This window comes from Oculina patagonica, chromosome 9 (assembly GCF_052425735.1).
Source record: "Oculina patagonica isolate OP01 chromosome 9, crgOcupat, whole genome shotgun sequence".
NCBI lineage: Eukaryota > Metazoa > Cnidaria > Anthozoa > Scleractinia > Oculinidae > Oculina > Oculina patagonica.
The window spans coordinates 20,680,944-20,707,449 of record NC_135766.1 but is presented as its reverse complement, the minus strand read 5'-3'; the positions used below and the strand labels follow the sequence as shown (position 1 = coordinate 20,707,449).

General features: G+C 39.1%; 4 protein-coding genes across 4 annotated transcripts in view; 2 read left to right on the top strand and 2 right to left on the bottom strand.

Annotated features, from left to right (window-relative positions):
• Positions 1-1,688: 1,688 nt before the first annotated feature.
• Positions 1,689-3,466, bottom strand: LOC144666397 (QRFP-like peptide receptor). Its single transcript, XM_078527828.1, has one exon. The coding sequence runs from the start codon at positions 3,142-3,144 to the stop codon at positions 2,218-2,220; it is 927 nt and encodes a 308-aa protein (XP_078383954.1). The 5' UTR covers positions 3,145-3,466; the 3' UTR covers positions 1,689-2,217.
• A 2,847-nt stretch (positions 3,467-6,313) lies between these two features.
• On the top strand, positions 6,314-8,702 carry LOC144666399 (neuropeptide Y receptor type 6-like). Its single transcript, XM_078527830.1, has one exon. The coding sequence runs from the start codon at positions 6,989-6,991 to the stop codon at positions 7,907-7,909; it is 921 nt and encodes a 306-aa protein (XP_078383956.1). The 5' UTR covers positions 6,314-6,988; the 3' UTR covers positions 7,910-8,702.
• A 100-nt stretch (positions 8,703-8,802) lies between these two features.
• Positions 8,803-13,789, top strand: LOC144666456 (uncharacterized). Its single transcript, XM_078527898.1, has 2 exons — positions 8,803-10,210; positions 12,223-13,789. The coding sequence occupies exons 1-2, from the start codon at positions 10,001-10,003 to the stop codon at positions 12,421-12,423; spliced, it is 411 nt and encodes a 136-aa protein (XP_078384024.1). The 5' UTR covers positions 8,803-10,000; the 3' UTR covers positions 12,424-13,789.
• A 4-nt stretch (positions 13,790-13,793) lies between these two features.
• LOC144666470 (uncharacterized) overlaps positions 13,794-26,506 on the bottom strand; it is a 24,983-nt gene continuing 12,270 nt past the window's right edge. The window contains 9 exon segments of the mRNA XM_078527907.1: positions 13,794-15,063; positions 15,711-15,920; positions 17,072-17,307; positions 17,627-17,753; positions 18,054-18,095; positions 18,378-18,462; positions 21,735-21,865; positions 22,566-23,956; positions 23,958-25,991. Coding sequence (XP_078384033.1) covers positions 14,869-15,063; positions 15,711-15,920; positions 17,072-17,307; positions 17,627-17,753; positions 18,054-18,095; positions 18,378-18,462; positions 21,735-21,865; positions 22,566-23,956; positions 23,958-25,991 — 4,451 coding nt within the window. The 3' untranslated portion in view covers positions 13,794-14,868.

The following is a 26,506-nucleotide window of genomic DNA, read 5'->3' as shown; positions in this document are numbered from 1 at the left end:
TCGGCTTCCTTCACGTAGTAGGAAAACAACTTGAAAAACAACTTCCTTAAGAAACAAAACAGTGAATTAAGTTTCTTCCTTATGCTAATTGACTTATTTCTGGAAACGAAAAAGGAGCTTAGAACTCGGAGTTAATCCTTTTTAAAATATTTTAAAGCCCACTGGGCAACTCAAAAATGATAACAAATTTCGGACATCAACTAATTAAAAAGATTAACAAACGCACGCAAATTACAAAATAGGCACGTTCGTAGGATATTGTCGATTTAAAAATGCTTGTAATATTTCATCACGCACACGCCCAAACCTGTTAGATAGAGGAAACACTATAAAAGTATTTTTAGTTTTATTTTCTATTTTGCGGCGCACATAACTAATACGTAACGCACACACTCATTTCGAAAAGATACGTGCGTCCGTACATGGCTCCCTGTGCTTTGTCTATCTTTTTTTTTTTCAAGGGTATTTTTTCTTTTGCACTTCTTGCTTAGGGTATACGCAAGTGATGAGCCCACTCGACTCAAGTTGCATTGGGAACTAATGGCTCACGTGACACTTAGCGAGCCTAAACCTGTTTTATTACTTTCTTTTTATCCAGGAAACCTGTTTCCTTTCACAGCTAAACATGTGCGTTGCTCTTTGTTTCTCTCTTTTGAGGAAGTTCGGCCTTTCTATGCGTTGTTGAGGTGAAAAAATAAATAAATAATAAAAAAGGACGTCTGTATAAACTTTACTCGACATTCTTTGGTATCAGTGTAAATTTTTTAGCATTTTTTCCCCATCCCGGTTCGGGGGGATTAATAACATTAATTTTCCCGTTTGCTAAAACTTCGTACTATATGCATGTAACAGTTATCCAGGCCCTCAAATAAAAATGACCCTTCCTCTTGGCACTTATCTTGAGCATTCCTGCGGGCCCCAAAACAGTCAAAAATAAGCTTTTTGAAGCACCAAACTCTGAGAAATTACATTGGAAGTGGGATTAGTTGAACGAGTTTGTAAAAGAGAAAGCGACAGTTTACTTCAAAAGGGCATTTTTATTCCATCTTTCTCGCCTAGCTTTTTCCAAATTTGATTTTTTTTTCTATCAATACTTTCAGACACAAAAGTCTACCGGTCAGATTATTGGACTCCACATCAACGAATCAAAAATCCGAGCCTGAGGCAGAGTTTTTGTTTTGTGTTTTTGGACAAGACACTTTACTCTCACAGTACCGGCCCTTTCTCTACCCAGGTGTATAAAGAGCTACATCGTTGAAGTGTTGGGGCATTCCGACGAAATGTTCAGAAGAAAACTGTGATACACTGTATATCTTAGTCGCAGTCGCGAAAACGATGGTTTGTTTAGTTTTAGCCGGGTGCACGGGTCTCGTGTTTTCCAATCTTCAATCGATGACCACAGAGCGCAAACAGTGTTAACTTCGCGCGCACTTTTAATTACAGTCAATATTCGCGAGGTCGTTCATTTTATTTAAACCACTAGCAAGTCTCAAAAAATGTTTATTCCCCAAGTACTTTAATCTATCTTTCCCGAGTACTTTAATCTATCTGTACTACTTGGACCTTTCCGCTACCGGGCAGCTAAGATATTACAATGACCAATTTGTGTTAACAGCTTTAGACAGTAATTTTTAATTTGGGAAGCAAGGAAATGAGATATAAACTGTTTAATTACTACAACCCTCCAGCAAAGTCGAGTTCATTTATTCTTTTCAACGTGTATTCTTTTTATTATTTGGCATTATTCTTCCTTTTTGTAATTAAATATATTCGTATACGTAAGTGCGTAGTAACTTTTGTCCTTGTTTTGAGTCATTAAAGGTACTTTGGGATATTGGCTCCAAAGTTCTAACTGCTCACATCTTATGCGGTCAAATAATACATCGTAAAGTATATTGCGTGTATATTCTTCCAAAAATCGTAATAATAAGGTAAAAAAAATATGAAAAAACCCTCCCAGAAGTAAAACACAAAATCTTTCCTTCTTTTCAGTTCCCATTTTAATTATGAGCTTCCAGTGTTACAGTGTCTTTTGATGGTCTTTACACAACTGTAGCTCTTGTTTTGTGTTTTTTATTTTGTTGTTTTCGTTCGGCTCATCTTCCATTTCATTTCTCGCTCTAACGAACATCATTCGTTCTTCGCAGAATCAAAGAAAGCCAGAAGAAAGCGTTTGTGAAACTTTACAAACCCAGGGCTTATTTCGTGAGAATATGGTTATCTTTGCAAAGCACAGCTACATATGGTCTCTTTGAAGGCTTGACGAAAGTTTGTGCTTTGGAACGCATAAATAAAAGGATTTAAGACTGAAGACAGTAGTATGAAGCTCAGAGCAAATACGCTTATCACATTGGGCACTGGTCCACGAATTTCAAGCCCTCTCACAACTGCAAACGGTGTAAAAGATAAAGTAAAAACTGAAGTCACGATGATGGACAACTTTATCACCTTCTTCTTCTCTCGTGCGTCCACTTCAAGTGGAATGTTCATCGGGACAATCTGACGTCCGAAATACAGCGTACGAATTATATGAAAATAACAGTAGCTTATTATCATTAGAGGAAGGACAATTGAAATAATGATAGCAAAAGTCCAAAACGCCATCTGGGAGCGTGTACTCCATGTTCGCACACATTGGAACTCTGAGCTGTACTCGTCAAAGTAAACCAAAGGCGTGACCCCTGCAATTGACAAAATCCAAATAGCGATGATAAAATAAATAAGTGTCTGCTTTTTTAACTTGAATCCGCTGCTCAAAGGTTTAACAATGGCATTGTAGCGTTCCAAAGCGATGACAGTGAGGGTTAGAATGGAGCATAGCGATGCTGCTGGATAATAGGAATTAATCTTGCAAAGAAATTTACCCAATGTCATTGTCGGCATAGGAAAGGCTCGGGTCGATCCCACTGAATATGCCAAGACGTTTGCCATCAAATCAGAAGCGGCCAAATTTGCGAGTAAGAAGTTGGTCTTGGTGTGAAGATATCGTTTCTTCTTTACAACAATGATCACCAGAAGGTTTCCAGCGATGCCAATCGGAAGCAGAACAGTCGCAATAAGAAGAAACGACACCAAAGCGAACAATGTGACTTGCCTCACGCTGGCACTCGAATCTAATGTCGTTGTGTTAGCAGAAAAGTTCATTATTCGTAGATTTCTCAGGAAACAAATCTTGAATTACGGAAGATAAGTTGATATGAATTGACAATGGTTAACACTGCTTTTTGTTTCTCTAATAATGTTTAATATTAGTCACACAAGTCACACACGTTGTTGAGGTTATTTTAAGACTCACTGTGGTTTTCATACTTAATTGCTTCTATATGGAAACAGTTTATACTAATGCTTCAAATCACCAAGACGACCATTATAAATGTTACCCACTCCAATGTTAGCTAATTCTTTTACAAAAGCCTCCATATTGCCGGCATGCCCACGTGCAGACTGTTTGAAATCTGCGTACGCTCTGACATTTACATCTGCCGAATATTTAGCCCAAGATTATTGTTGTTGTTGTTGTTGTTGTGTATTTCATTGAGTGGAACAAAAAAATGTCAACGTAAGACTGATATTTTCTCCCTTTGATTCGATGCATGATAAACAGATTTTTAACCACAGGCCCCCCCGGGACCCCACATGTGATCGCAAATAACAGGCACAAGGGTCCGTTACAGCTGGATTACTACCGTCACTAAATTACGCGTTCCTATTTATAAGTCGATTACCACATTAAACAAGCCGAAAGAGATGGCAAGTGACTTACTTCAATTACTGGTTTATATGTGACGTCATAGAAATCGCTATGTCATAACAGCACAGTGCCTCTAACGTAAAACGTATAAATCCGTGACGACACCAGTCTTGATGGACATTTCATATTGATATAGTGCTTTGGTTTTGAATGGAACTTATACTGTGTCGATTCAGTGACGATCCGAACCAGCGTATTCTACATAAGAAGCTTTAATTTGTACAAAACCTTCTTCAAATTGACAAAAATCTCACTAAATTTGTTAACGTGGAAAAACACCAATATTAATATCAATTTCTGAAAAGATTGGGATATATTGGGAAATATTGGGACGAATTAAAATTAAAATATTTAGGCATCTTCAAAATGCAGCGTTCCCAATTTAGATGCAAAAGTCATTAACTTTCAGCCACGTTGTATTTTCAAATGTTCCATAGGGTAATAACACAGTTTGAAGGCAGTTTGCCAGTTTTTTTAAAGAGTTGTTAAGAAACACGTATTCACGAAAAATTTTCCACAACCCGAAACACCAGGCAGTGGGTTTTGGTTTAACATCGATATCACTTATCTTTGGCCATTTCTCGTTCTCTTGTCTCTACACTGCATTATGGAAAGAATGTTCTCTTGGGGGGGGGTTTGGGCCCAAAATTTAAATAAAAAAAAAAAAAAAAAATATAAATTTAAAACAAAAAAAATAAAAAAAAAAAAAGGGGGTACCGAGCTCGTTTTTGAGTTATAAGCACTTTGAGCTAAAATTAAAATGACAATTGCATGGTTAAGAATATAATCACAACTTTTTCACCAGTAATTTAGTTTTTATTTATTGCCGTTTTTTTTATTTTGCAACAACTGGTAAATTGATCTCCTGTACTGTCATATTTATTTAGAAGATCTGGAAACGGTCCAAACTGTTCCAGGTACCTAAAAGGCAATATCGATCGTAACTTTCGTATACAACCTACATATGTTTAAGATAGAAATGACAAATACTTAGCCTAAGGAAAGTGTTCTTGTGAAAAGTAGAAAAAATAAAACGATTTAACGCTGCTGTACTGACATGAGCTTACGATATAGCGTGCGAACTACAATTTTAATATAGTTTCTTTCATTAGCAGTTGTAAATAGAATTTACAAAACGTAAAGCAAGTGTTTTTTTGATTGACTTTAACTAATCATTGCTTTAACAATTATCACTTAACTGAAAAAAAAAATAACACTAAATTTTACACATTATTAAACAATTATTACAGTTCTATCGGGGAAAGCCGTATATAAGTTACGTCGAGAGACTGATTGGCGTTCAAATCTAAAAAGATAACCGGTTGATAACTGGTGGTAAATATTTTAAGAAAAATAAATCAGTACTCGGGCACGTCAGCTAAAAACTGTAAATATATTTTATGGTCACGAGACTATCGCCATCACGTGCATGCAAAGTAGGAAACATTTTGTTATCACGTGCTACAAACTAAAATGCGGCTTGATGATATACGCTAAATGGGCTCAACAGCCACCTTATATCATTAACTGCTAATGGGTCAGATGTAGAATGCAAGTATAACGTTCTGTAACCTGTTGCGCTTCCCAAATGTATTTTTTGGTTGCAAATGATTTCTCTTATACATAACGTGGATGGCAAAATTCTTTTTTTTTTGTAAACACTTGTTTTTCCTTTATTATACTGCGAAAGCTTCTCCGAGAAATTCAAAGGCTTTAACCGAAAATTTATATAATTTGTTAAAGAAGAGGTCTGGTTGGCTGTTCGGTTGGGTTGTTATGGCCTTTGTAAACATAGTTCGGCCATGAACATAGTTTGGCCATGCGTCACACTAAGTTTACAACCGTTTATTTTCTTAGAAGAGGTAAGCCCTGGGCAAGTTCGGTAAAAGCTCGCATTGTATAGTTGGTCTCAGTCAGGCAGAGAAGGAAAAAAACAAGAACAAAACAACAACAACTGATAACTGAAATCGTTTCTCTTTGTTGATCAACTTCTAAATTTTAGCTTCAATCATACATTAACCAGCTAGATATTGCTCTAGCGGACTTGTAAGAACTTCAAAATAGATCGCAATGAAGCAATATATGACATTATAGGGTAATTAAAACACGCGATATTGATGCCATTTGCCTTCTACAAATGCACGCTTTATTATTTTTTCCCCTCCATGGTAAATAATAGTGGTATCCTTGCGGGACGTGTGTTTCTGTTTATCGTGGTCAGGTGGATACACATCTGTTAACCACGGTTATAAATCAAACTTAACTTGTCAAACGTGGTATATTCAGTCTACTATGCCTTATTAGTTTTACTCCGATGGAGCAAATGGGCCGGCATATAAATCTGTCTAAACGGCGATACTAAACTGTTTGTGTATCATCATTGTTCTAAAAGTCTCGGGCCTACATTCACAATGAAAATTGTGTCATGGAGGCACGGCTGTCTTGGTGATTTGGACCAATAAAACCAATTTGCTGTATTTGATTACGTGCAAAAAAAAAATGCTTTCGAAGAATAAGACATTTGACACAAATCTCCTTTGACACACTCAAGGCAAGGTAAAATACTTTCACTGGCAATTCACAATATATCTCGCTCTTCAAGCCTCTTAAGGAAGAAAAAAAAAGGCTTGCATCGGGGTGGTTTCGGTATTTACTGAAATTAGGCATCCAAAAGATTCATTAACATGAAAGTCCTAAGTGGTATTGAGCAATTGAACATGGAGAAGTCAGGAAGGGCCATCATCACGTCATATTTGATTGTCCCAAACATTTCTCGTGCATCTACGAAATAACACCAAAGAAAAAATACTTTTATCTCGCAACACTGGCTTCAAATTCATCCACATCTGTGCTAAGCGTCCCAGTTTATAGATACGGTATGTAACTCTTCTAGCTTCTCATTGAAGTTTTTCTATATAACGCTGGAAACTAATTTGCCCTTTTAAGCAGGATAAGACAAAAGGCAATATCTTCATTCCAAGCGGTTAGGATAATTTCTAACACGTGAATGGCAAATTAAATGTCCTTGAAATACTGACCATGTAGTGAAAACAGTCCTCGGCATTAATTGTCTTGTTTTAGAAGCAATTAAGTATAATAGCCACAAGGAGTCTTAAAATAGCATTAATTGTATCTTCTCGACGAATATAAAACTCTATATCAGAGAAAAGAAAAAGCAGCACTCCCATTAACAATTCGTTGGCACATCAATCTCGTCTTCTGAAGAACTGCGAAAAAATGAACGTTTCTGTCGCAACCACGGCTTTAAACTCGAACGCTGTTGTCAAACATGTTACTGTGTTCGGCTTGGTGATGTTTCTTTGCATTGCAATTGTTCTACTACCGATTGGCATCGCTGGAAACCTTCTCGTCATCATTGTTGTAAAGAAGAAACGTTATCTTCACACCAAGACCAACTTCTTACTCGCGAATTTGGCCGCTTCTGATTTGATGGCAAACGTCTTGGCATACGCAGGGGCAGCGACACGGGCGTTTCGCATGCCAACAGTGCCAGTTGCTGGTAAATTTCTTTGCAGGAGCAATTCCTTTTATCCGGCAGCATCGCTGTGCTCTATTTTAACGCTCACTGTCATCGCTTTGGAACGCTATAATGCCATTGTAAAACCTTTGGGCAATGGGTTCAAGTTTGAGAAACGAACCATTGGTTATTTTATTATCAGTATTTGGATTTTGTCAATGGCATCATTCACACCTTTGGTTTACTTCGACGATTACACTTCAGAGTACCAATGCGTGAGAACATGGAGTTCCACTTCGAGATTTATCTTTTGGACGAGTGCTATTATATATGGTATTGGTCTTCCTCTAATGGTTATCATCTACTGTTATTTTCGCATAATTCGTTCGCTGTATTTCGGACGCCAGATTGTTCCAATGAACATTCCACTCGAAGTAGACGCCCAAGAGAAGAAAAAGGTGATAAAATTATCCATCGTTGTGACTTCAGTTTTTATTTTATCGTTTATCCCGTTTGCGATTGTGAGAGCACTTGAAATTCGCGGACCAGTGCCCAGTGCAGTAAGCGTGTTTGCTCTGAGCTTTTCACTTTTGTCTTCAGTGTTAAATCCTTTTATTTATGCCTTTCAAAGCACAAACTTTCGTCAAGCCTTCAAGGAGAGTATAACGAGCTGCTGGTGAAAAACAAAGAACTAATAATAATGGACTACTCAAACGCGCATCTTAAAAGTACTAGTAGCTTAAACTAAAGCTGCATTGTACTTATGGATGACGTGGGCAACCACAAAAGCTATGTCATCAGTGCATTTAGAATTAATACTTTATCATTATTTATAAATAAACTTTGTGTATTTTAGTCTTATTTTCGCACAGCGCCTCTAAAAGCATCGAAAGTTGAAAATACTTGTATTCAGTTGCTCTATGTTCTGCCTTCAATTCATTTCTGTTTACTCATCTCTGGAATGTTAACTATAAAAATAACACTTTTTTGGCATTAAAACAATTATGGAATAGAATTTGTAAACACTTATCAACCTAGTAAAATGGCCCAGCTCACAACGAGTCTCTCGTAGCTCAGTTGGTTAGAGCGCCCAACCGGTATCTGGGAGGCCATGGGTTCGATTCCCGTCGGGGACTCAGAATTTTTCTTTGTCCCAAGCTCGAGTCATGTTGAACACTTCATCTTCAATTATGGAATTAAACAGTAATAAAGGGGCGAAAGAGCAGGGCTGACGGACAAGGTTTGAGTGCTTGTAACATTTTATACAGTTCTTCAACTCTCGTCACCAGAATCGCCTATATAGCTGGCGGCGCCTGGCGCACGAGGGAAAAGTAGCTGGGACACATGATTTGATTGGCAAGATTTTTAATAAAGGGAATTTGAAATCTTACCTTTCTTATCAACTCAGATTGGGGAAATTCAGTTAGAAAAGGAGTTAAGTGTACTCTAATGATTCTTCTTCTCCTCCTCCCCACTCCCAAACCCCCCCCCCCCCCCCCCCACACACACACACACAGACACACACACACACACACATACACACACACACGCCTCCCATCAAAAATGCTTTGTGCGTTATACCTTGAAAAAAATATTCACCAGTGTTTCTCGGAACACCAGTGTTTCTCGGAGAGGGTTCGCTAACTTTGTTCCTTCGGTATAACGAACATGTCGCACAGAAACTAACAGGGTTGGGGCCAGTTAGCTGATAAACGTCTTATACTTCTATTAGCCTTTTAATTTCCCATCAAAGATAAATTTGTTGTCAATAAATCAAAATTGCGTGTAATATCTGTCGTGTCTAAGATCGAATATAATTTCAAGCAATTGAGATTTAGTCCCTGGATCAGCTATCTGGTCAATAGGCGTCTTGACCTCATCGAAAATCGACGGCCATGAAGTCTGCACCACTATATTGATGTAAAAAAGAAGAAAAGCAATATAAATAAAAGAAAAAAGAAGGAAAGAAAGAAAGAAATGTTTCCTTTGTTCAACATTTCTAAATTGAAAACCAGCTTTCTCTTTGTCATGTAAATCAAAGGTGATAAAATACTGCCAACATATAGAAAAGACATAAAAGCACATTTTCATAAGCGGCATTATTTCACGATTTTTATTCGAGGAAGAGAGGTTCTTTGTTAGCCTCGACACACGCGTCCCGCATCGCTTCGCTGAATGAATTCAGCACGCTTTCTTAAAACATTTTTGTCTTATGAGTAAACTTAAATACGTTACTATAGACCAAATTGGAAAACTCCTTTAAGTCGCAGTCGCGTTCAGCATTGTACATCGACCATAGCAGGTGTTTTTTAAGTAACTACTTTGTTGTCAGAAATGCTTTAAAAACACCCGCGTTAATTATCTTTTATTCGAATATCAAAGATAAAAACAAAAATCCTCTGAGAGCTGGCAAACCTTTTAGTTTCCATCTCTCGATTACAATCTTTATCAATCGTATTTTCACTTTCGTGCCTCTTATTTATTCGTAATTCACAGACCGTAATTGATCACGCCTTTCTTTCGCGGTTAAGAAAAGATTATAATCTTTCGACAGATGTCAGGCTGCCTATTGCGAAGAATGTTTTGCTTTCAATATGCAAATACAGTATTCGCTTTCAACTGCTGAGAACATAAACAACAACAGTGTACAGAGCGTGTTCGTTCACAAAACTTGATCCTCTGACCGTGTCGAGAAACCCACGAGAAAAATCAAAGATATCTTCGTCAGTTTAAACAGTTCAACGGCGATTTTTTTCTTGACTCAAGCAAGAATGGACGATGAACATCTTCAACTCGCTAAGCGGCATTCTTTTCCATATATGCAAGTGTACACATGGAATATATTGAAGTCTGGAGCACCCAAAGAAGTAGAAATCCAAATCCCTAAAGTGGATTCTACCCCTGTAATAAACTCCGACGGAACAAGTGAAGAGAGGGAAGCTCGTTTAGAAGCCGCCATATTGTGGATCCGAAAGGAATTGGTAAGAGTAGAACTTGATAAGACAAATTTTATACATGTATCTAGAGATACTTGTTATACTGTCTGACGTTTTATCTTGGAATTAAAAAAAAATTATAATATCGCTTATGACGCTTATAGCCTTACGAATTCGAGCAAAAATAATTTGGTTAAAGATTGAAGAAGCTAATCCTGCGGCAGGTCAATACGGAACTTAAGTACCTAATTGTTTCTCTGTCGAGAGGTCGTTTATGTTTCTTGTGGTCTTGATTACAATAACTCAACAAACTTCGCCACAACAAACGGGTGATATGCTTCGCTTCGCATTACTGGCAAAACGGCCATGTCGTGGCGTAACACAGCAAAACCAGTTACCCTTTCAACCTACAGTAAAAAATTGCAAACATTTTGAAGTGCGGTTTTTTTGTCGTTGTTCTTGTTTTGGAAACTTTTAATTCACACAAAAAGGGAGACGAATTTACGACTAATTCGAAATCACTAGCCCGGGACGATTTATCTGATCGCAGCTAGACTAAAAACATCGGCAAAACAACTTGCATTGCAGCCAGTACATTTGTAAGGGCAAGCAAAACTTTAACATATCAAATGTACGTTTCGGGGCGTTTTATAACAGTCGATGTCGAGACACGACGCACTACAATTATTAAATGTTGACCAAAAGCAGTTCACTGAACAAAGATCTGGAAGGGTGACTGTTTATTGTTAGACACAGACAGTACAATACAACAATATCTGCAGCTTTTTCTTGTGTAAACTAGCAACCGAACTATTTAACCAGCGACTACGCTGTTTATGGAATAATTAAAGTTCACCACACTTATTGTCCTTTGTTATTAAAAACCAAACAAGAGCAGGCAGATTGAGCAGCGTGAACTGTTAATCCTTTTAGCAAATAAAGCCGCGTTAATTGAAAGCTGTTGAAATTACCATCTCTATCAACATGCTATCTTAAATGATATTTGGTTTCGCTGTGGATGTCAACAGATTATTGACCGAAAGGCCACAGATTATCTCGTTTTCAATTCTTCTAGCGTTTTACACTGCTGATTGGAAAACGACTTGCGTATAAATTTGGCCCAACGCTTCGCTCACCGTCTTGTTCTCGCGCCTTCGCTGTTCGCTGTCGCTTTGACAGCGCTAAGAGGGGGTCAGTATTAAACGCCTGCGAAGGAGACTAGGAAGGGGTAGATCTCAAGTAGCAATGAAAGGGCTGTGTGTTTGTGACGTTACAACGGAAAATTATTGATATTTTTGTTATATAAACCCAATCAGTAATAGCTCAACTTTTTGAAAACCAAACTAAAATAATATCAACCATTGTAAAAACGCCAATATTCAACTTGTCTTGTCTAGAAAGGGGGAAAACTAGCCTGTGTGGCCGGCGTTCAAAGGGAAAGGAGAACGCCAGCCACGCAGGCTAGGGAAAAACTAACATTTTCCCAACCTTTCCATTTCTTTCAAGGCTGTGTTTATTTACAAGGAACAACTTGCAACAACGACTTTTCGCGCAAACAATGTTTCCAATGTTTCCCGTCTAACGTCACCTTTACACTCCAGAATCGTCCCTATTAGCCATGTTCAAAACGAGCAGGGGACTGGGTACGAATATTCAATATCGATTGCACTGCAAAACTGGGCCCGTCATCTGAAAGAGCATCCAAAAATTAATAACTCAACCAAATTTGAGAGTTATTGGTTTAAACGCATAGGTATGGTTCACTTTTAGAAATTGCTAAAATAAGAGAGCTTAGTATGGATTGGAGGGACAGCTGTCCATCCAGCCATACTAAGCTCTCTTATTTTAACGATTTTTAAAGGAGTTCCATGCCTTTGCGTTTAAACCAATAACTCTTAAATTTGGTTGAGTTACTAATTTTTGGATGCTCTTTCAGATGACGGGCCCAGTTTTGCAGTGCAATCGATATTGAATATTCGTACCCAGTCCCCTGCTCGTTTTCAACATGGCTAATTGGTTCTCGTCACTGTCTAAACTTTCTTTTAATGTTTTCACAGTCTGACATGCGACATCAAGACAAGTACCTCACAAGGCAGTTCATTCAACTGAGAACAACGATCCAGCGCATTAAAAGCGAGAACAGTTTACTTGATGGCTTGGAAGGAAGTGCAGACCGACTGAAGGAGCCTTCCTTCCGACACTCGATCCCAGGGCCTACTCTTCGTCCGACGTTTGGGCGGAGTATATCTTACATGTAACAAGGAATTCTATTCTAGCAAAGCTAAGTGACGTTGAACTAAACTTCAAAAATATTAAATTTGTAAAATTTCTTGTGGCAACAAGAAAACTGTTTTGCACAAGACTGGGAAATTATTTTAACAATTTAATTAAGCCCCCTCCTTATCTTTCGATGTCTCTGTCTTGAACGATAGACTTGTATATGTGGTAAAGAACCGTGTTTTTCATCTTGAATTTTTCGTGTTGTGTTCGTTGGATAATAGGGACCTTCAGATCGAAGTGCGAGTACGAGTACGAATTTTCAAACCCAGTGCTCATGCTTTCGATTATCACATTTCATACCAATCTAGTACTGGTATTGTTCCTATTCAACTGGTCGGCAACATGGGGAGTGAAGGCTCTGGGATAGTAACTGGATGAAAATTCAAGTCGTTCTCGTACTCGACTGGTCTCGTTCCCGGACTCCGATCTGAATGTCCCAAATACGAACGGTTAGGAACGATGAAAATTTGAACACGAACGAACAATGTGCGAACAGTTACGAACCACGTGCAAATGATTACGAACATTGTACGAATGGTTACGAACGAGACGTGAACGGTTACAAACAAGGTGAACGGTTATGAACATGGTACGGACGGTCACGGACATTTTGCGAACTGTTAAGATCTTTGTGCAACGAACATTAAACGAACGGTTGAAAAAACGTATGAACGGTTTGGAATATCGTTGAAGCGGTTACGCAGTATTTACGAACACTTACGAACATCGTGCGAACGGCAACAACATTTTGCGAACGCTTACGACAATTTTGCATACGGATACAAAATCTTTAGAAAATTCTGCCTTTGACGCTAGCGTGTAAACCCAGTATGACGTCACCTACAATGCGTCACGAAACTTTCAAGATGAAGAGAATCGAAATATAAAGTCCATACAGGAATTGCTTAAATATATGAACTAAAGTTTACATGTATATGATATCGCTAAGAATCCTATTAAACTAAATACACTCTATACATATATAAAATTATGAACAATTACCGAAGTGAAAAACTTAAAGCAATGTAAGATAAAGGAAATTTATTTCATCTTTATTTTATATAATTCTAAGTTTTGTAACATTTTTCAAAGTATCGCTCCTGATACTGTTTTAAACGATATCGTTATATATGTAAATTTCGATATATTAATGATATATTATTTCGATATTTTATGAAATCCCCTATTCAACAAATTGTCGTGTAAAATTATGATTTAAGAATAACGAAAATCGTAACTTAAAATTTATTATTTTTCCTTGTAACAGCTGAACCTAGCACGAGGGTAGAAAAATATAGATACTCTCAAATAAATATTTCATCTGAAATATGGAAATAAAAATATACCTATCCAAACTGTCTCTGTTTTTTTTTTTTGGTTGCTTGTACTCATCTGAAGTTTTCAGTGCTGCTGAGTTTTTATCTCAATGTTTAAGGACCCTAGTCAGCCACGCCTTTGTTTTTGTTTACATCCAAGAGTTTCGGTATTATATTGTTTGCGGAGCGTGTCTGAACGAAAGATATCACTGTGAATCTGCTAAAGACAGTCTACCAGTAACACAGCTTACAGCAATGCAATAATATTTCGCTTCGCCATACAGTTTTCATAATTCTGATGGCATCGAAAATGGCGGTGGCTGACTAGGGTCCTTTAACCATGGAACACAGTGGAATCGCGATATCTGGAACCCTAAGCCTGCGAACAGGCTTTCCGGAGATTTCCGTAGAGTGCTAGGACGGCGCGAAGCTATGAAACCCTCGATTGCTCGAACCTCTCAATAACTCGAACGATAAGTGGTTTTTCCTTCATTTAGTCAAACACTGCAATTTAATCCCCGATTTCTCGAGCTCTCCGATTTCTCGAACCAACTTTCGTTTCCCTTGGAAGTTCAAGAAATCAGAATTCCACTGTAGTCTTCAGTAGCTCACCAATCACGCCATTGTTTGAAGGTAGCGATAAACAATATATCTTTAAGCAAAAACAGCAATGGCTTCTACGATAGTGACCCGCACTAAACATAAATCAGAAACCTATTCCCACCCGTCACCTATCTTGAACAAAGAACTCCAAAACGTATCGCAATAAACAGAACTAATTATATGATAAACTGCTAACGGAATGTGTCATTTCATTTCATTGTGCATTTTTGAAGAAAATTATATTCAATTTCATCTACACTTGTGACGTCACAGTGATGTACCCCCTTGAAGGAGTGTCGATAATCAATGCCTCAAAGGAGTCTGAACAAGTTCTTCAAACAATCATTGTGTAACTTAGAATTTGAGGGCGCTTCTGAGCTGTTGATACAATTTAAAAATGTCTTCACACATTGTAGCGTGCTAAGAAATACTTCCTTGATTTTAGCTTCCACAATTGTATGTACTTACTATGCGTGATTTACAATTCGACGAGGTCTCCATTCATTAGCTAAGCGGTCGAAAAAAGGCCGAAATGTCTGCATACCCAGCAGCATATTGATGACTTTTTCGTTGTTTTAGCCGTCTGTTTAATTCCTCGGTTGCCTTCCTGTGGCACATGACGCACAGGGTCCTGTAGTTGTCTAATCCACACTCCCCTCCCCCCTCAGACACGGGCGTGATATGGTCTGCCTCCCAGAACTACAATGGGTTTGAAAAGAAAGAACATATTTAAACATTACGTTTTCAAAGGAAGGCGAGAACAAGGAGCTTTTTATTTCCAGCCGTCATTTTCAATAATAATTGTCCGTAATCTTATCAGTAACTGGGAGGGCAAGTGGCGTTATTAGCCACATTCAGGTCGAAGAAAGAATACGAGAACGTTTTTTTTAACCTAGTGTGTGTGTGTTCAAGGTTATCATGTGTCATGCCAATCAAAGATTGGTTTGAAAGTTAAAACGTGGAATTAGAATGAAATAGGGCAAATAAAGATTAACCGCTCGATCGATCGAGTCCCTTATATTGCGTGACGACCCCACAAGAAATGTGGCAAAAGGTGTCTAGGAAGTCCGGTAGTCATTGGACACTTTGGAAAGCTTTCGTGGCTCGTCGTTTCATAACCTAGCTTTGGTGAATCGCTCGGATAACTAATGAACGTTTTACCGACGAAGAAACGACTTGTTCCGAAGACATGACAAACGGAAATAAAACGTAAGTTAGTTTTCTCTCCCGTTTCATAAAACGGTGCTTTGTGTAGTGGAAGATCGATCAATACAAAAGCATTCTTTGCATTCGTCTCTAAGCCTTTCAAACAAACGAACAAACAAAAAACAGATAGTTATATTTACCATTCCTTCTTTTGGATCCATGACCATTTTCTTCAACGTCTGCTGTGGGAGTGATGAGTAAGGTGTCTGTGCTAAGAATGCCGGCCGATCTCTGACGTTGAGAGCAGTGATGTTTTGGTACAAGGTGTGAGCATCCAGCTGACACAGCTGGCAGATGCCTCGCTCTGATTCAAACAGCGCCCTCCGAGCGGCTGTACCGCTGACACGAACCTGAAATGACAGCAGAAAATACGTTAGGTATTCTGTGAGTAGTTTGCACCGACAATATTTTAGTATTTTATCATATACACTGTAGTTCTACGCTTAATCGTATCTATAACAAAATTCTCGATTTTGATTGGTTCTGCGCACCCCTATTTGTCGCGTAATCGGCGCGCGATCACGTGGGTGTCCAATTACAGGTATCCAATTTGAGCAACTTCAAATTGGATACCTGCAATTGGACACCTAGCCATTCGCGCGTCAATCACGCGCATTTGAATGGATTCTTTCTTGCTGTTTTCCTGCTTTTTGCACATCCAATTGCATTTACCTTTGACTTTTTCTTACTAAAAAGGTTCTCAAAGACTTCCTAACCACGAATTTTGTTATTTATACGATTAATTAGTAATTGGACCTCGTGTCGTACAATTCAGAGAGTAATCGTGCTCGTAATTTCAAATCGGCCTCGCGCTGCGCGCTCTGCCGATTTTGAAATTACTCGCCCGATTACTCTCTGAATTGTACTCCACTCAGTCCAATTACTATTACTTATCAGCCCTACAGGCTAGGATTGTAATTGATCGAAGTCTGCCACTTCTAAGAATCTATATACAATATGCAGGGAGGTGCACTTCGAATGCCCGTCCAGGCTATTTGTTTGTTTGTTTGTTTGTTTGTGTTTTAACAGTGGTTCTTGCTTTAGATGACTCTTACAGATGCTCAGCAAAAAAACCAACCAATACAGAAGACTTAGTAGCATAGGCTTTGTGTGAATAACAAAACATAGAGCAGTCAGTTTTCAATTGAGTGCTGTAAAACCAAAAGTGCCAATCACTAAGCGTAGTAATACAAAACCGAAGCAAACGAGAATTACTTTCGACACTGTGAAACCGCTGTATCATCGTTCGTCAAAATACCGGGAATTTACGAGAAATCGGGGGGCGCGTGCAAAAGCTCGTGAAAAATTTTACTCGCGTGTTTCACGCGTGTAAAATTTGTGTTAAGCCGCCATATTGCACAAAGCTGCCATATTGCGTGTTTCACTGGTGTGGAAATGCGTAACGCGCATAAAGCCGTCATATAGCTCGCAATTCACGGGCGTGTAAGTCCTACAATCCCCATGCCCTGTCCTGTAAAACCTCAAAAGCATAATCATTTACCTGATACTCCTTTTTGCAATCATATGAACAAAACCTCGCATCCCAATCCGAGCATTTCATCTTGTCCACAAAATCCACTGGACCCTTGCAGAACAGACATAACGGTATCCCATCAGCCCTCACGGCCTGGTAACACGTCTTGTCCTTTGGGGCTGTGCTTGAGGTTCCAGTACTCTCTTGGGAAGTGTTAGTAGATGCAGCACTGCCTGAGAGGGGAGGAGTGGATGATGACTGACCTAAGATAGAAAGTATGCAGATTACGATTTACTGGTAAATATGAGTGCCACTCTTCTGAAAATTTTCTTAAAACGTTACTATTAAATTTGAGTATGCTCTCCCCGACAAACAATTTTTTTAATGAGTGACATGCAAGGTCACGTGCCAAGTGCTATTCTAGTCGATTCAACATCAGCATCCACACTTTTACATTTTCATGGAAAACATCCATCGAATAGCTGCATTGAGGAAAAAGAAAGTGAAGAGTCAATTCTAAAAAAAGCAATTGCTGATACCTAATGCTACTTTACAAAAAGGTTATCTTAGCAGCATGCTCACCACTATTTGTCTCCCCACTGCGCTCAGACCTTCTTTTTCTTTTTGATACAATCTTCGGTTTCTTTACTACACGAACCTTTCCTCCAATTTCTTCTGCAGTGTCAATGACATTTTGGATTTGAGCTTCCTAGGTAAGGGAGCAAAACAATAATAAGTGTATTGTTTTTCTTTTTCCTTGCAATTTTTACTTAAAAAACTTTCAGTAACTATTATCAGTCAAGACGCATATACATCTACGGGGATTGCATAACAATGCCTACTGTATGTTTTTGTGGAAATTCTATACCTAATAGGTAGACGTTATTACAAAGTGGGAAAAAATAAGTTTTAGGAACAAGTATATGTACAGTGACTTTGATGGCAGATACATCACCTCTCCAATTAAAAAAAAGGAAAAAAAAAAAAAAAAAAAAAAAGAAGAAAATACCTTCGATGGATGTCTTACATAACTTGATTCTCTACTCATGCCCTGAAAAAAAAAAAGTTGATTTACTGTTAGATTGTTCAGCATTGTTTTCGTCTGCCGAGGTGAACGCATCGATGAAGAGGACTTACATAAGCAAGGAGATTATGGCAAGGGAAAACAGGCTAATGTGGCATTTCGTCACCGCTACTTTTTTTTGGCAACAAACCCAACACACGAGTAGACAAGCGGGATTCTAATGCAGGTCTGCTCTTGAGCAGAATCGAAAAAAGTCGTGGGCAAAGTAAGATTTCAAAACTGTTATCACCACGCTACTTGCACACGTACCTTTCTTGCACATTCGTAAGCTTCCAAAGGATTGTCAAACACAAGCGCGGACTTGCGAAGGATTCGCTTCTTCCCTTCTCCCATCCTGGAATGATATGAGCACATTAGCACCCCAAAGGCTCTATACTCCCATTCAGAAAAAAAGTGAATTGGCGGTAATGTTTTAAGTTTGTTGTTGGTCGATTACACGATGCGGTGTCCAATTCGCTACCCATTCTAAGACTACTGTGAAATACCTTATTGTTACTTATTTTCGCGGGGACTTAAGGACGTTCGCGCGAAAATCTTCCAACATTGCATTTTTTCTTAAACTTTCGCCACTGCTAGTTTACAAGTTACTTATGACAGAAATGTAAGAAAAAAAATGGGGGGCACCGAATTCGTTTTCGAGATATAATATCTGAAAGAAGGCGCTTATTTCGATGAATTTGATTTTATCACTCGATATGATCTCTGCGGCTTCTGGCAACAGAATATTTAAAATGAATTGATGCAGGCCCCTTTCCATTGACCCAATTTACTTGAGTGGGTCTATTGAACAAATATACATGTATTTCACTTTTAAGAGGCTGTATCTGTAATAGTGGTCTGCCCGATCTGGCTTGTTAAATAGATTTCGCTCTTTTCTAGTGTGTTGCAAGACTTTCATGTACTTATACTAAAAACACAATTCACTTGACCGGATCATTAATTTTTTTCGAGTTTTTAAGGATTTTCGGTTCACCCGAACGAGCACTTGTAACGACCACTGTCAAGGCTTAAATTTACCACAACTTTGAAAATTAATTAAAAAAGAACTAACAACTTCTGTACCAAACAAACACTACAGCCTGTTAAATTATGTCTTTTTAATTTATCACACCAACTTTCACGAACATTGAGCTCGAATCAAGCTAGCAGCAAAACATTAACGACACCCCTATCACACACCTTGATGAAACACTTGAAAACGGCTCAGATTCAAACTTTATTTTTGAAAAAGTGAGGCGGTCTACTTCAATCAAACCAACGCAGCCGAAAAGTAGATGTAATAGAAAATGTTCCTATCGAAAAAAACCTTTTGGTATCGTCTTAATGAAATATTTACAGCTGTGTAAACAGTTGCCCAATTTCGAAGATCTTCATGTTTGCAGCCATTTTGAGGGACTCGTCAGGACGAGGAGTTTCATCAACTGGCCTCGCAGACATACCTCACACCTTCAGAAATAAACAAAGATTAGATATAAATGCATTGCAGTTCAACTGAAAGAGAATAAATCGTGTTTAAAAATGGAAGCTCGACTTACATTTTGACTGTTACGGACGTCTACGGACGTACGGTTGTTACTATTGGAATTGAGGTAGATGATTCCACTAGAAATAACAATATTTGACATACAAACTTCGACTTAATGTAACCTATGAATCAGCTCAAGGCAGTAACGTTGTGCTTTTCCTTCCTTACTGGCGTACAGCAAAGATTTTCCATCGCAAAACGTTGAACGTCCGAAGAAACAGCTGAAGAAACGGCCTGTCAGTCACTACTTCATGTATGAGGCACTATATGGTACACATACGGTACACAACGGTACTCCATACATGAAGTATATAACCGACCAATCGATAAACATGTCAGTTTGGTCTTCTTTACCTGATGCTTGCTGTTTTGTCGTGAAAACAACTTCCCTTACGCCGGTAAAGAAGGGAAAGCACGAGGTTACTACCTTTAACTGATTCAAATGCTACATTCAGTCAAAGTCTGCGTGTCAAATATTGTTATTTGTTCTGGAATCATCAAGCGAAATTCGAACAAGAATGACCTTACGCCCGTAGAATTCGTTGAAATTATGTAAGTCGAGCTTCCATTTTTAAACACGATTTATTCTCTTTCAGTTGAACTGCAATGCATTTATATCTAATCTTTGTTTATTTCTGATGGTGTTAGGTATGTCTGCGAGGCCAGTTGATGAAACTCCTCGTCCTGACGAGTCCCTCAAAATGGCTGCAAACATGAAGATCTTCGAAATTAGGCAAGTTTACACAGCTGTAAATATTTCATTAAGACGATACCAAAAGGTTTTTTTCGATAGGAACATTTTCTATTACATCTACTTTTCGGCTGCGTTGGTTTGATTGAAGTAGACCGCCTCACTTTTTCAAAAATAAAGTTTGAATCTGAGCCGTTTTCAAGTGTTTCATCAAGGTGTGTGATAGGGGTGTCGTTAATGTTTTGCTGCTAGCTTGATTCGAGCTCAATGTTCGTGAAAGTTGGTGTGATAAATTAAAAAGACATAATTTAACAGGCTGTAGTGTTTGTTTGGTACAGAAGTTGTTAGTTCTTTTTTAATTAATTTTCAAATTTGTGGTAAATTTAAGCCTTGACAGTGGTCATTACAAGTGCTCGTTCGGGTGAACCGAAAATCCTTAAAAACTCGAAAAAAATTAATGATCCGGTCAAGTGAATTGTGTTTTTAGTATAAGTACATGAAAGTCTTGCAACACACTAGAAAAGAGCGAAATCTATTTAACAAGCCAGATCGGGCAGACCACTATTACAGATACAGCCTCTTAAAGTCTCTTAGACTAAACCTTGTCTTTAACAACTGGATTTGCAAACGCTCAAACAGAAAAATGCTGCAAAATTTGACTGATTCGATCGCGCGCGGGAAGAGAAAATTAAAAAATAATAATAATAATAATAAACTTCTAACATTCGAATTTGGTTCATTTTTTGTCAATCAGTAGAGATTTATCCCAAAAGGCTCACCGACCGTTTAAGAGAGCAAACTGCAAGCGAAGTTAACACAACGGCTACCCACCCTGTTTGGAAAGTTTTCTCAGCGCGCGCGCTCATGCGTGACGTTGCAGCATGAATTATGTGTGCAGTAAGGATGCGCATAAACAATTAGCGCGAACGTCCTTAATTTCGCGAAAATTGAACGGGCATATTTCGCGGAACTTAAATTTCGCGATTTGGCCAAAATAAATACCTTTAAAGAAATTGCATTTCGCGAACATTGTCAAAATACCGGTCTGCATTAACAAACCGTAAGTCTCAAAATCGACACAACCGATTTTAATTTTCTACAGCAATAGTTTCCAATTGATACTGAACAAACCATATAACAAAATGAAACTTAAAACAGTTTAACATGTTCCTTTGTAACAAAGTAGAGCTAGGTTGACGACTGTACCGGGTAATAACGTAGAAAATGGCCGAAACGTTGATTAATTTTAACGAATTATATAGAAAATTATTCAAGTTCACGTCGTTATTTTTCGCGAACCTTTCGATAAGGTAGCAAGAAAGCAAACAAACAAACAAACACTTGAAAAAAGAAATTAAACAGCTCTTGGTTGTTTCAAACCACGCCTTACCTCTTCCACGCTTCAAGCATTCTTTTCACCTGCCTCAAGTTCTCATCGTGATGTAAAATGGTGGGCAAATCATCCATGTTGCAGTTTTTCACATCTGACATGCAGAAATTTATCCCCAGCGGTCTGTCGTCCTGCGCACAAACAGACACAAAGCATAATAAACAAAAAGTTGGACAATTATCAACTGATGGTTGGTTATGATAAGGTAGGTAAAGTTGACGTTCGCGCCAAGAACCCCATCAGGCCGGAGCTTATCCTGGTTTCTGTACAAATTTATCATAAATTATTAAAGGGAATGCAAATTAACCGACTGACGATTTGAGCGTTAGCTCCTCGTTGGAGTAACAGACGTACACACGATATAAACAAGGATAATCTGAAGAAATTCATTCTATAAACATGCTCCCAGATCTCGCTATCTGCCGTAGAAGAGAAGATGTTTTTATTTAGAGTTTTGATTGGTTCACTCTGGCCAGGCATGGTCCTTGTGTCGGTCAGGTTCGCCTTTCCGGTGAGGAAACTAAAGCTTAAGTATTCTAAGAGCTTACAACTTTGGAGGAAGAAAAAACATGCGGGGAGAGGGACACGTAGCAACACCACGTAACGCAGCCCTTGTTCTGCGTCGTCACGCAATGCTCCCTGAACAGGTTACAAACAGGTAGAAGCATTGTGTGACCGAATCACAATTGGTTTCGATGTAACAGACGCCTCAACCCAACAAACCTTGAGCAGTAAAAGAATGTTACACATTTGTACAAAGGCAGCAGTAAAACATAGATGCAATTACTTTTGGATAAAAAGCTTATTACCATGCTGTATTAGATGGCTTACCTCATAGTACAAATACACACGTTCCGTGTAAAGACTCAAACAAAACTTCAATTTCATTGCTTCGGGAACATCCTCCTCTCCATCTGTCTCCTCTTCTTCTATTGCTGCTGCAGTTTCAGGAGTCAAATTACCCTCATTTACCGACGATAGTGGCATATTGCTGTTAGGATATCGATTACTTGCAGCACGTTCAATCTGTTGAATATTACATGTATTCACAACAGTTGTAGTGCAGGTCTTTGGTTGTTGAGGAGTTGCCTGTAGCTTGTTTTTTAGCTCAGCGACAGAATAAAGATCCGAGCACTTTGTGAACCCTGGACTCGTGACTGTCGGACTGCTAGACGTTGTTTCATTGCTGGAAGGAAACGAGCTTTGTCCTGAGCAACTTTCCTCTTCCCACCAAGAGTCGTCATCTTCCCAATCAGACATGAATATCTCTTCCGCTGCAGCTTTCAGTTCTTCAAGATTTTCCACCCTTTTGCTGCCAGACTGGACGCATGACAACGAATTTTCACCAGTGGTATAGTCGCCAGTGGAGGAGGAGGAGACAGCTAAAGGCTCTTTAATGTTGCCAATCGATTCAATTGACTGAGCTGAAACGTCAAGCTTGTCACAATACACTTCGCAATCATCCTTGCGTATTTGAAAGCTTTCAGGTGAAAGTTGTGTTGTGGGTTCCATTTTCTCATCATCTGTGGGAAGAACACAGTCTCCTGAAATAGTTACTTCTTTATTGTCAAATGGTTTACAGGGCGTTGAATCTTTCTGAGCGTCAGAGGACAAAACTGACAAGGACATGCCATGATATGGTAACGATCCGTTTTCACACAAACTATCTGAATCATCAGAAAAATCACCAATGTCATCTGACACGGTACTGCCTGTATCAACCTCTTCAAGTTTCAGCCGTTTCCGTGGCCTAGACCTGATCCCGCCAGAACTATCTTCACTTGAGTGTTCGTCAAGACCACCGTGTGCCTGTCTACCATCTGTATCGTAGGGTACCTCGTGTTCTGGAGTCAAGCCCTCACGGTCTGGTACTAAAGTGTCATGAACACAATCAGTTATGCTGCTGGTGCCATTGGACTCATCGATACATGTAACAGAACTACTGACAACTTCAACTTCCATGTCTAGTGGGTTCTCGTCCTTCTTCGCTCTGTTTTGGCTCCATCGTCTTCTCTTACATGCACTTGATTTGTTCTTGTTTACACCATGTTTCTCCTGTCTTTCTACTGCACGTGTCTTCTTACTTGTGCTAAGCCTCTGACTCCGTCTTCTTGGGGTTAAGCAAATGGAGCATTCAATCATTTGCGACATATTCAAAAACGTGCAAGCCGAGCACGACCAAGGAGGCAAGCCAGGCTCAGCGACCTGCCTGTTCTCCCATCCAGACTTTATCCTCGAGGAAAGTGGAATTCTTTGTCACTTGAGACGCATCTCTCGATGCTGCCTTAGAGTCAATCAACAAGTCATGAACCGCAGAGCCTTCAACAGTCTTTCCAGTGTCATTGCTACATGTAGTTGCCAGTTGTTCAGAACCATCGGCACCTTCTAATAACATGTCGCTCTCCGCTACCACACTATTTTGACCACCATTTTCGTTAGCAGAATTGATATTTGTAGAGTCTACCCTTACTTCTGCAATATCTACAACTTCTACCATTTCAATATCCTCGCGACTTTGCAGATTCGAAATGCCAAAACTCAAATCTTTACTGTTAGCAATACTTGAGCTGTCCTCGTTTGCAACACGTGGTGTGAAGCAGATCGAACATTCCAATAGCTGCCCATCATTGATAAAAGTACAAGCGCTACAAGACCATTCAACAGGTGTCTTCTGGCCATTTTTACGATTCCTAACTTCTTGAGTTGAAGTTTTGGTTTTAGATTTCTTAGTAGCCTTTCGTTTTTTGCCCTTGCTTGGTTTTTGTTCATTGCATACTGGAGGAGCCATCTGGGAATTTCTGATGCTTGAAACCTGAAAATCATCCGACGAATCATCGTCCATACAAACAGAAGCCTCCCCTGCAGCAATTGTATTGGGCACGTTTTCCTTGCATGTATCATTCTGTAAGGTGGACTTTGCTGAAGTTAAAGAACTCTCACCACTACTGCTTCCTACGCTTTCTTCCACGACAGTGCTTACTGGAGAAACTACCTGGGTTATCCAGATGCTTGTAACTTGAAGATCATTGGATGAATTTTTATCCATACAAATGGAAGCCTCTCCTGCAGTGATTTTGTTGGGTACAGTCTCTTTGCAGGTGTCATTATGTAAGAAGCATTTCGCTGAATTCGAGAACTTGCTAGCAGTACTGCTCTCTGCATTCTCTTTTAATGACTGCATATTACAATTCTCTGCACTTTCATTTCCTAGATTGTTGCTCCTGTGACCCTCTTTGCCTTCATCTGTGTTTTCCTTGATACCAATGTGAGAAGATTTAACTTCATGTGAGACGCTTTTATGGCCATCCTTGTTTAGTGCGCTAATTGAGCCGCGATCACCGTTTCCTTTACTGACAAAGTCACTCTGATTCAACACACTATCGTCAGTGCATCCCTCTTCACTCAAACATTTCTCCTCCTGGGTACAAGTTTGAGGGCAATTTCTGATTTCATAAACAGAATCTGTCTCCATCTGATTACAGCTTTCATCTAAACATTGGCTCTGGCCTGAAGAAGATTTGTCAGAGAAGGTCATTTCCTGACCACTTTCCAGCTTACAACTCGAGTCCGCCAATACTGTGGGGGTGACACTGTCTGGGGGCCTCTCTGGGGAGTTAAAGATGTCTACTTCATTTGCATTTGGAACCGCTTCTTCTTTTAAGTCTTGTCTTTCTTCATGCTGCCAATCATCAAATTCATCACTTGTTTCTTGTTTTATTTCTTCACAAGCATTGTCATCTGAAGTCGTGCATATGTTTTGTGTTTTGCTTGACGCCGTTTTACAAACAACTGCAACACATTCTATGTCAGCTTCTTGTAAGGACTCTAAAAAACTACGGTCCTTTTGCCTTGAATTCTCACCACTACAAACAGCCTCCTCACTGACATCATCTCTCTCGTCTGGTTTGACAACTTCAGCCTCACATTCCTCATCTAAGTAGCCTCGCATAGTCTGCGATTCCGACTCAGGATCATTTCCAACGAATTTCAAAGGACTTACATGCACACATTTACTTTCCTTGTGATGAAGTTTAGTGTACTTCTTGCTTCTTGTGAAGGAAAGCTTCCCATCTTTCACCTTTTTAAACTTCAACATTCTCGGTTTAAGGGGACATTGTTCCTCTTCGAGTGCTTGCTCCAAATGCCCAGTGGGTTTGCTCTTACAATCGAGATTGTCTTCGTTGTGTGGATTCTCTACACACAGTTGACTGGGTTGGTCGGGTGTCTTCTGTTCATAGGTTTCCAGCGAATCAGACACTAGAATTGTGAGAACAACAATAATATACGGTGAAGTTGCCAAAACAATACGCACTACCCCCTACCTTTACGATACTTCAGTCTCATAATCAACCACCCCTCCCCATATTAACACGTCACACGAGGTCCCAACTCCCAAAAGTGCCTATGCTCTTACATTGTATATTTGTATGGATACAACTTCGAACTCATTCTGCTCCTACACTGTACATATACAGGTGTACATGTAGTTTTTTTTTTTTTAAGCAACATATCTTCCATTCATTATTATTTGCATTTCTCAAAAGAAAAACTACTAAGGATGGTGGCATTTCATACACTAAAGTGAACGCAAAGACGCGCCAACTGCGAGTTGTACCGCATTGAATAATCGTTACAAGACAGTCAATTTGCAAGAAAATTGAACGTTGAAAGTACTTTTTAAAGTTTTTGACATCCTCTCACGAGATGATGATTTCGTTTCTTGAGTTGTGTCGCTCGAGACGAAAAACGCATTTGATAACAGCCTTACTATA

Bases quoted from the DNA above. Each gene is read 5' to 3' on its own strand.
- LOC144666397 (XM_078527828.1), bottom strand. From the start codon at position 3,144: ATGAACTTTTCTGCTAACACAACGACATTAGATTCGAGTGCCAGCGTG.
- LOC144666399 (XM_078527830.1), top strand. From the start codon at position 6,989: ATGAACGTTTCTGTCGCAACCACGGCTTTAAACTCGAACGCTGTTGTC.
- LOC144666456 (XM_078527898.1), top strand. From the start codon at position 10,001: ATGGACGATGAACATCTTCAACTCGCTAAGCGGCATTCTTTTCCATAT. The intron at 10,211-12,222 runs GTAAGAGTAGAA...ATGTTTTCACAG, and splicing joins TGTGGATCCGAAAGGAATTG to TCTGACATGCGACATCAAGA.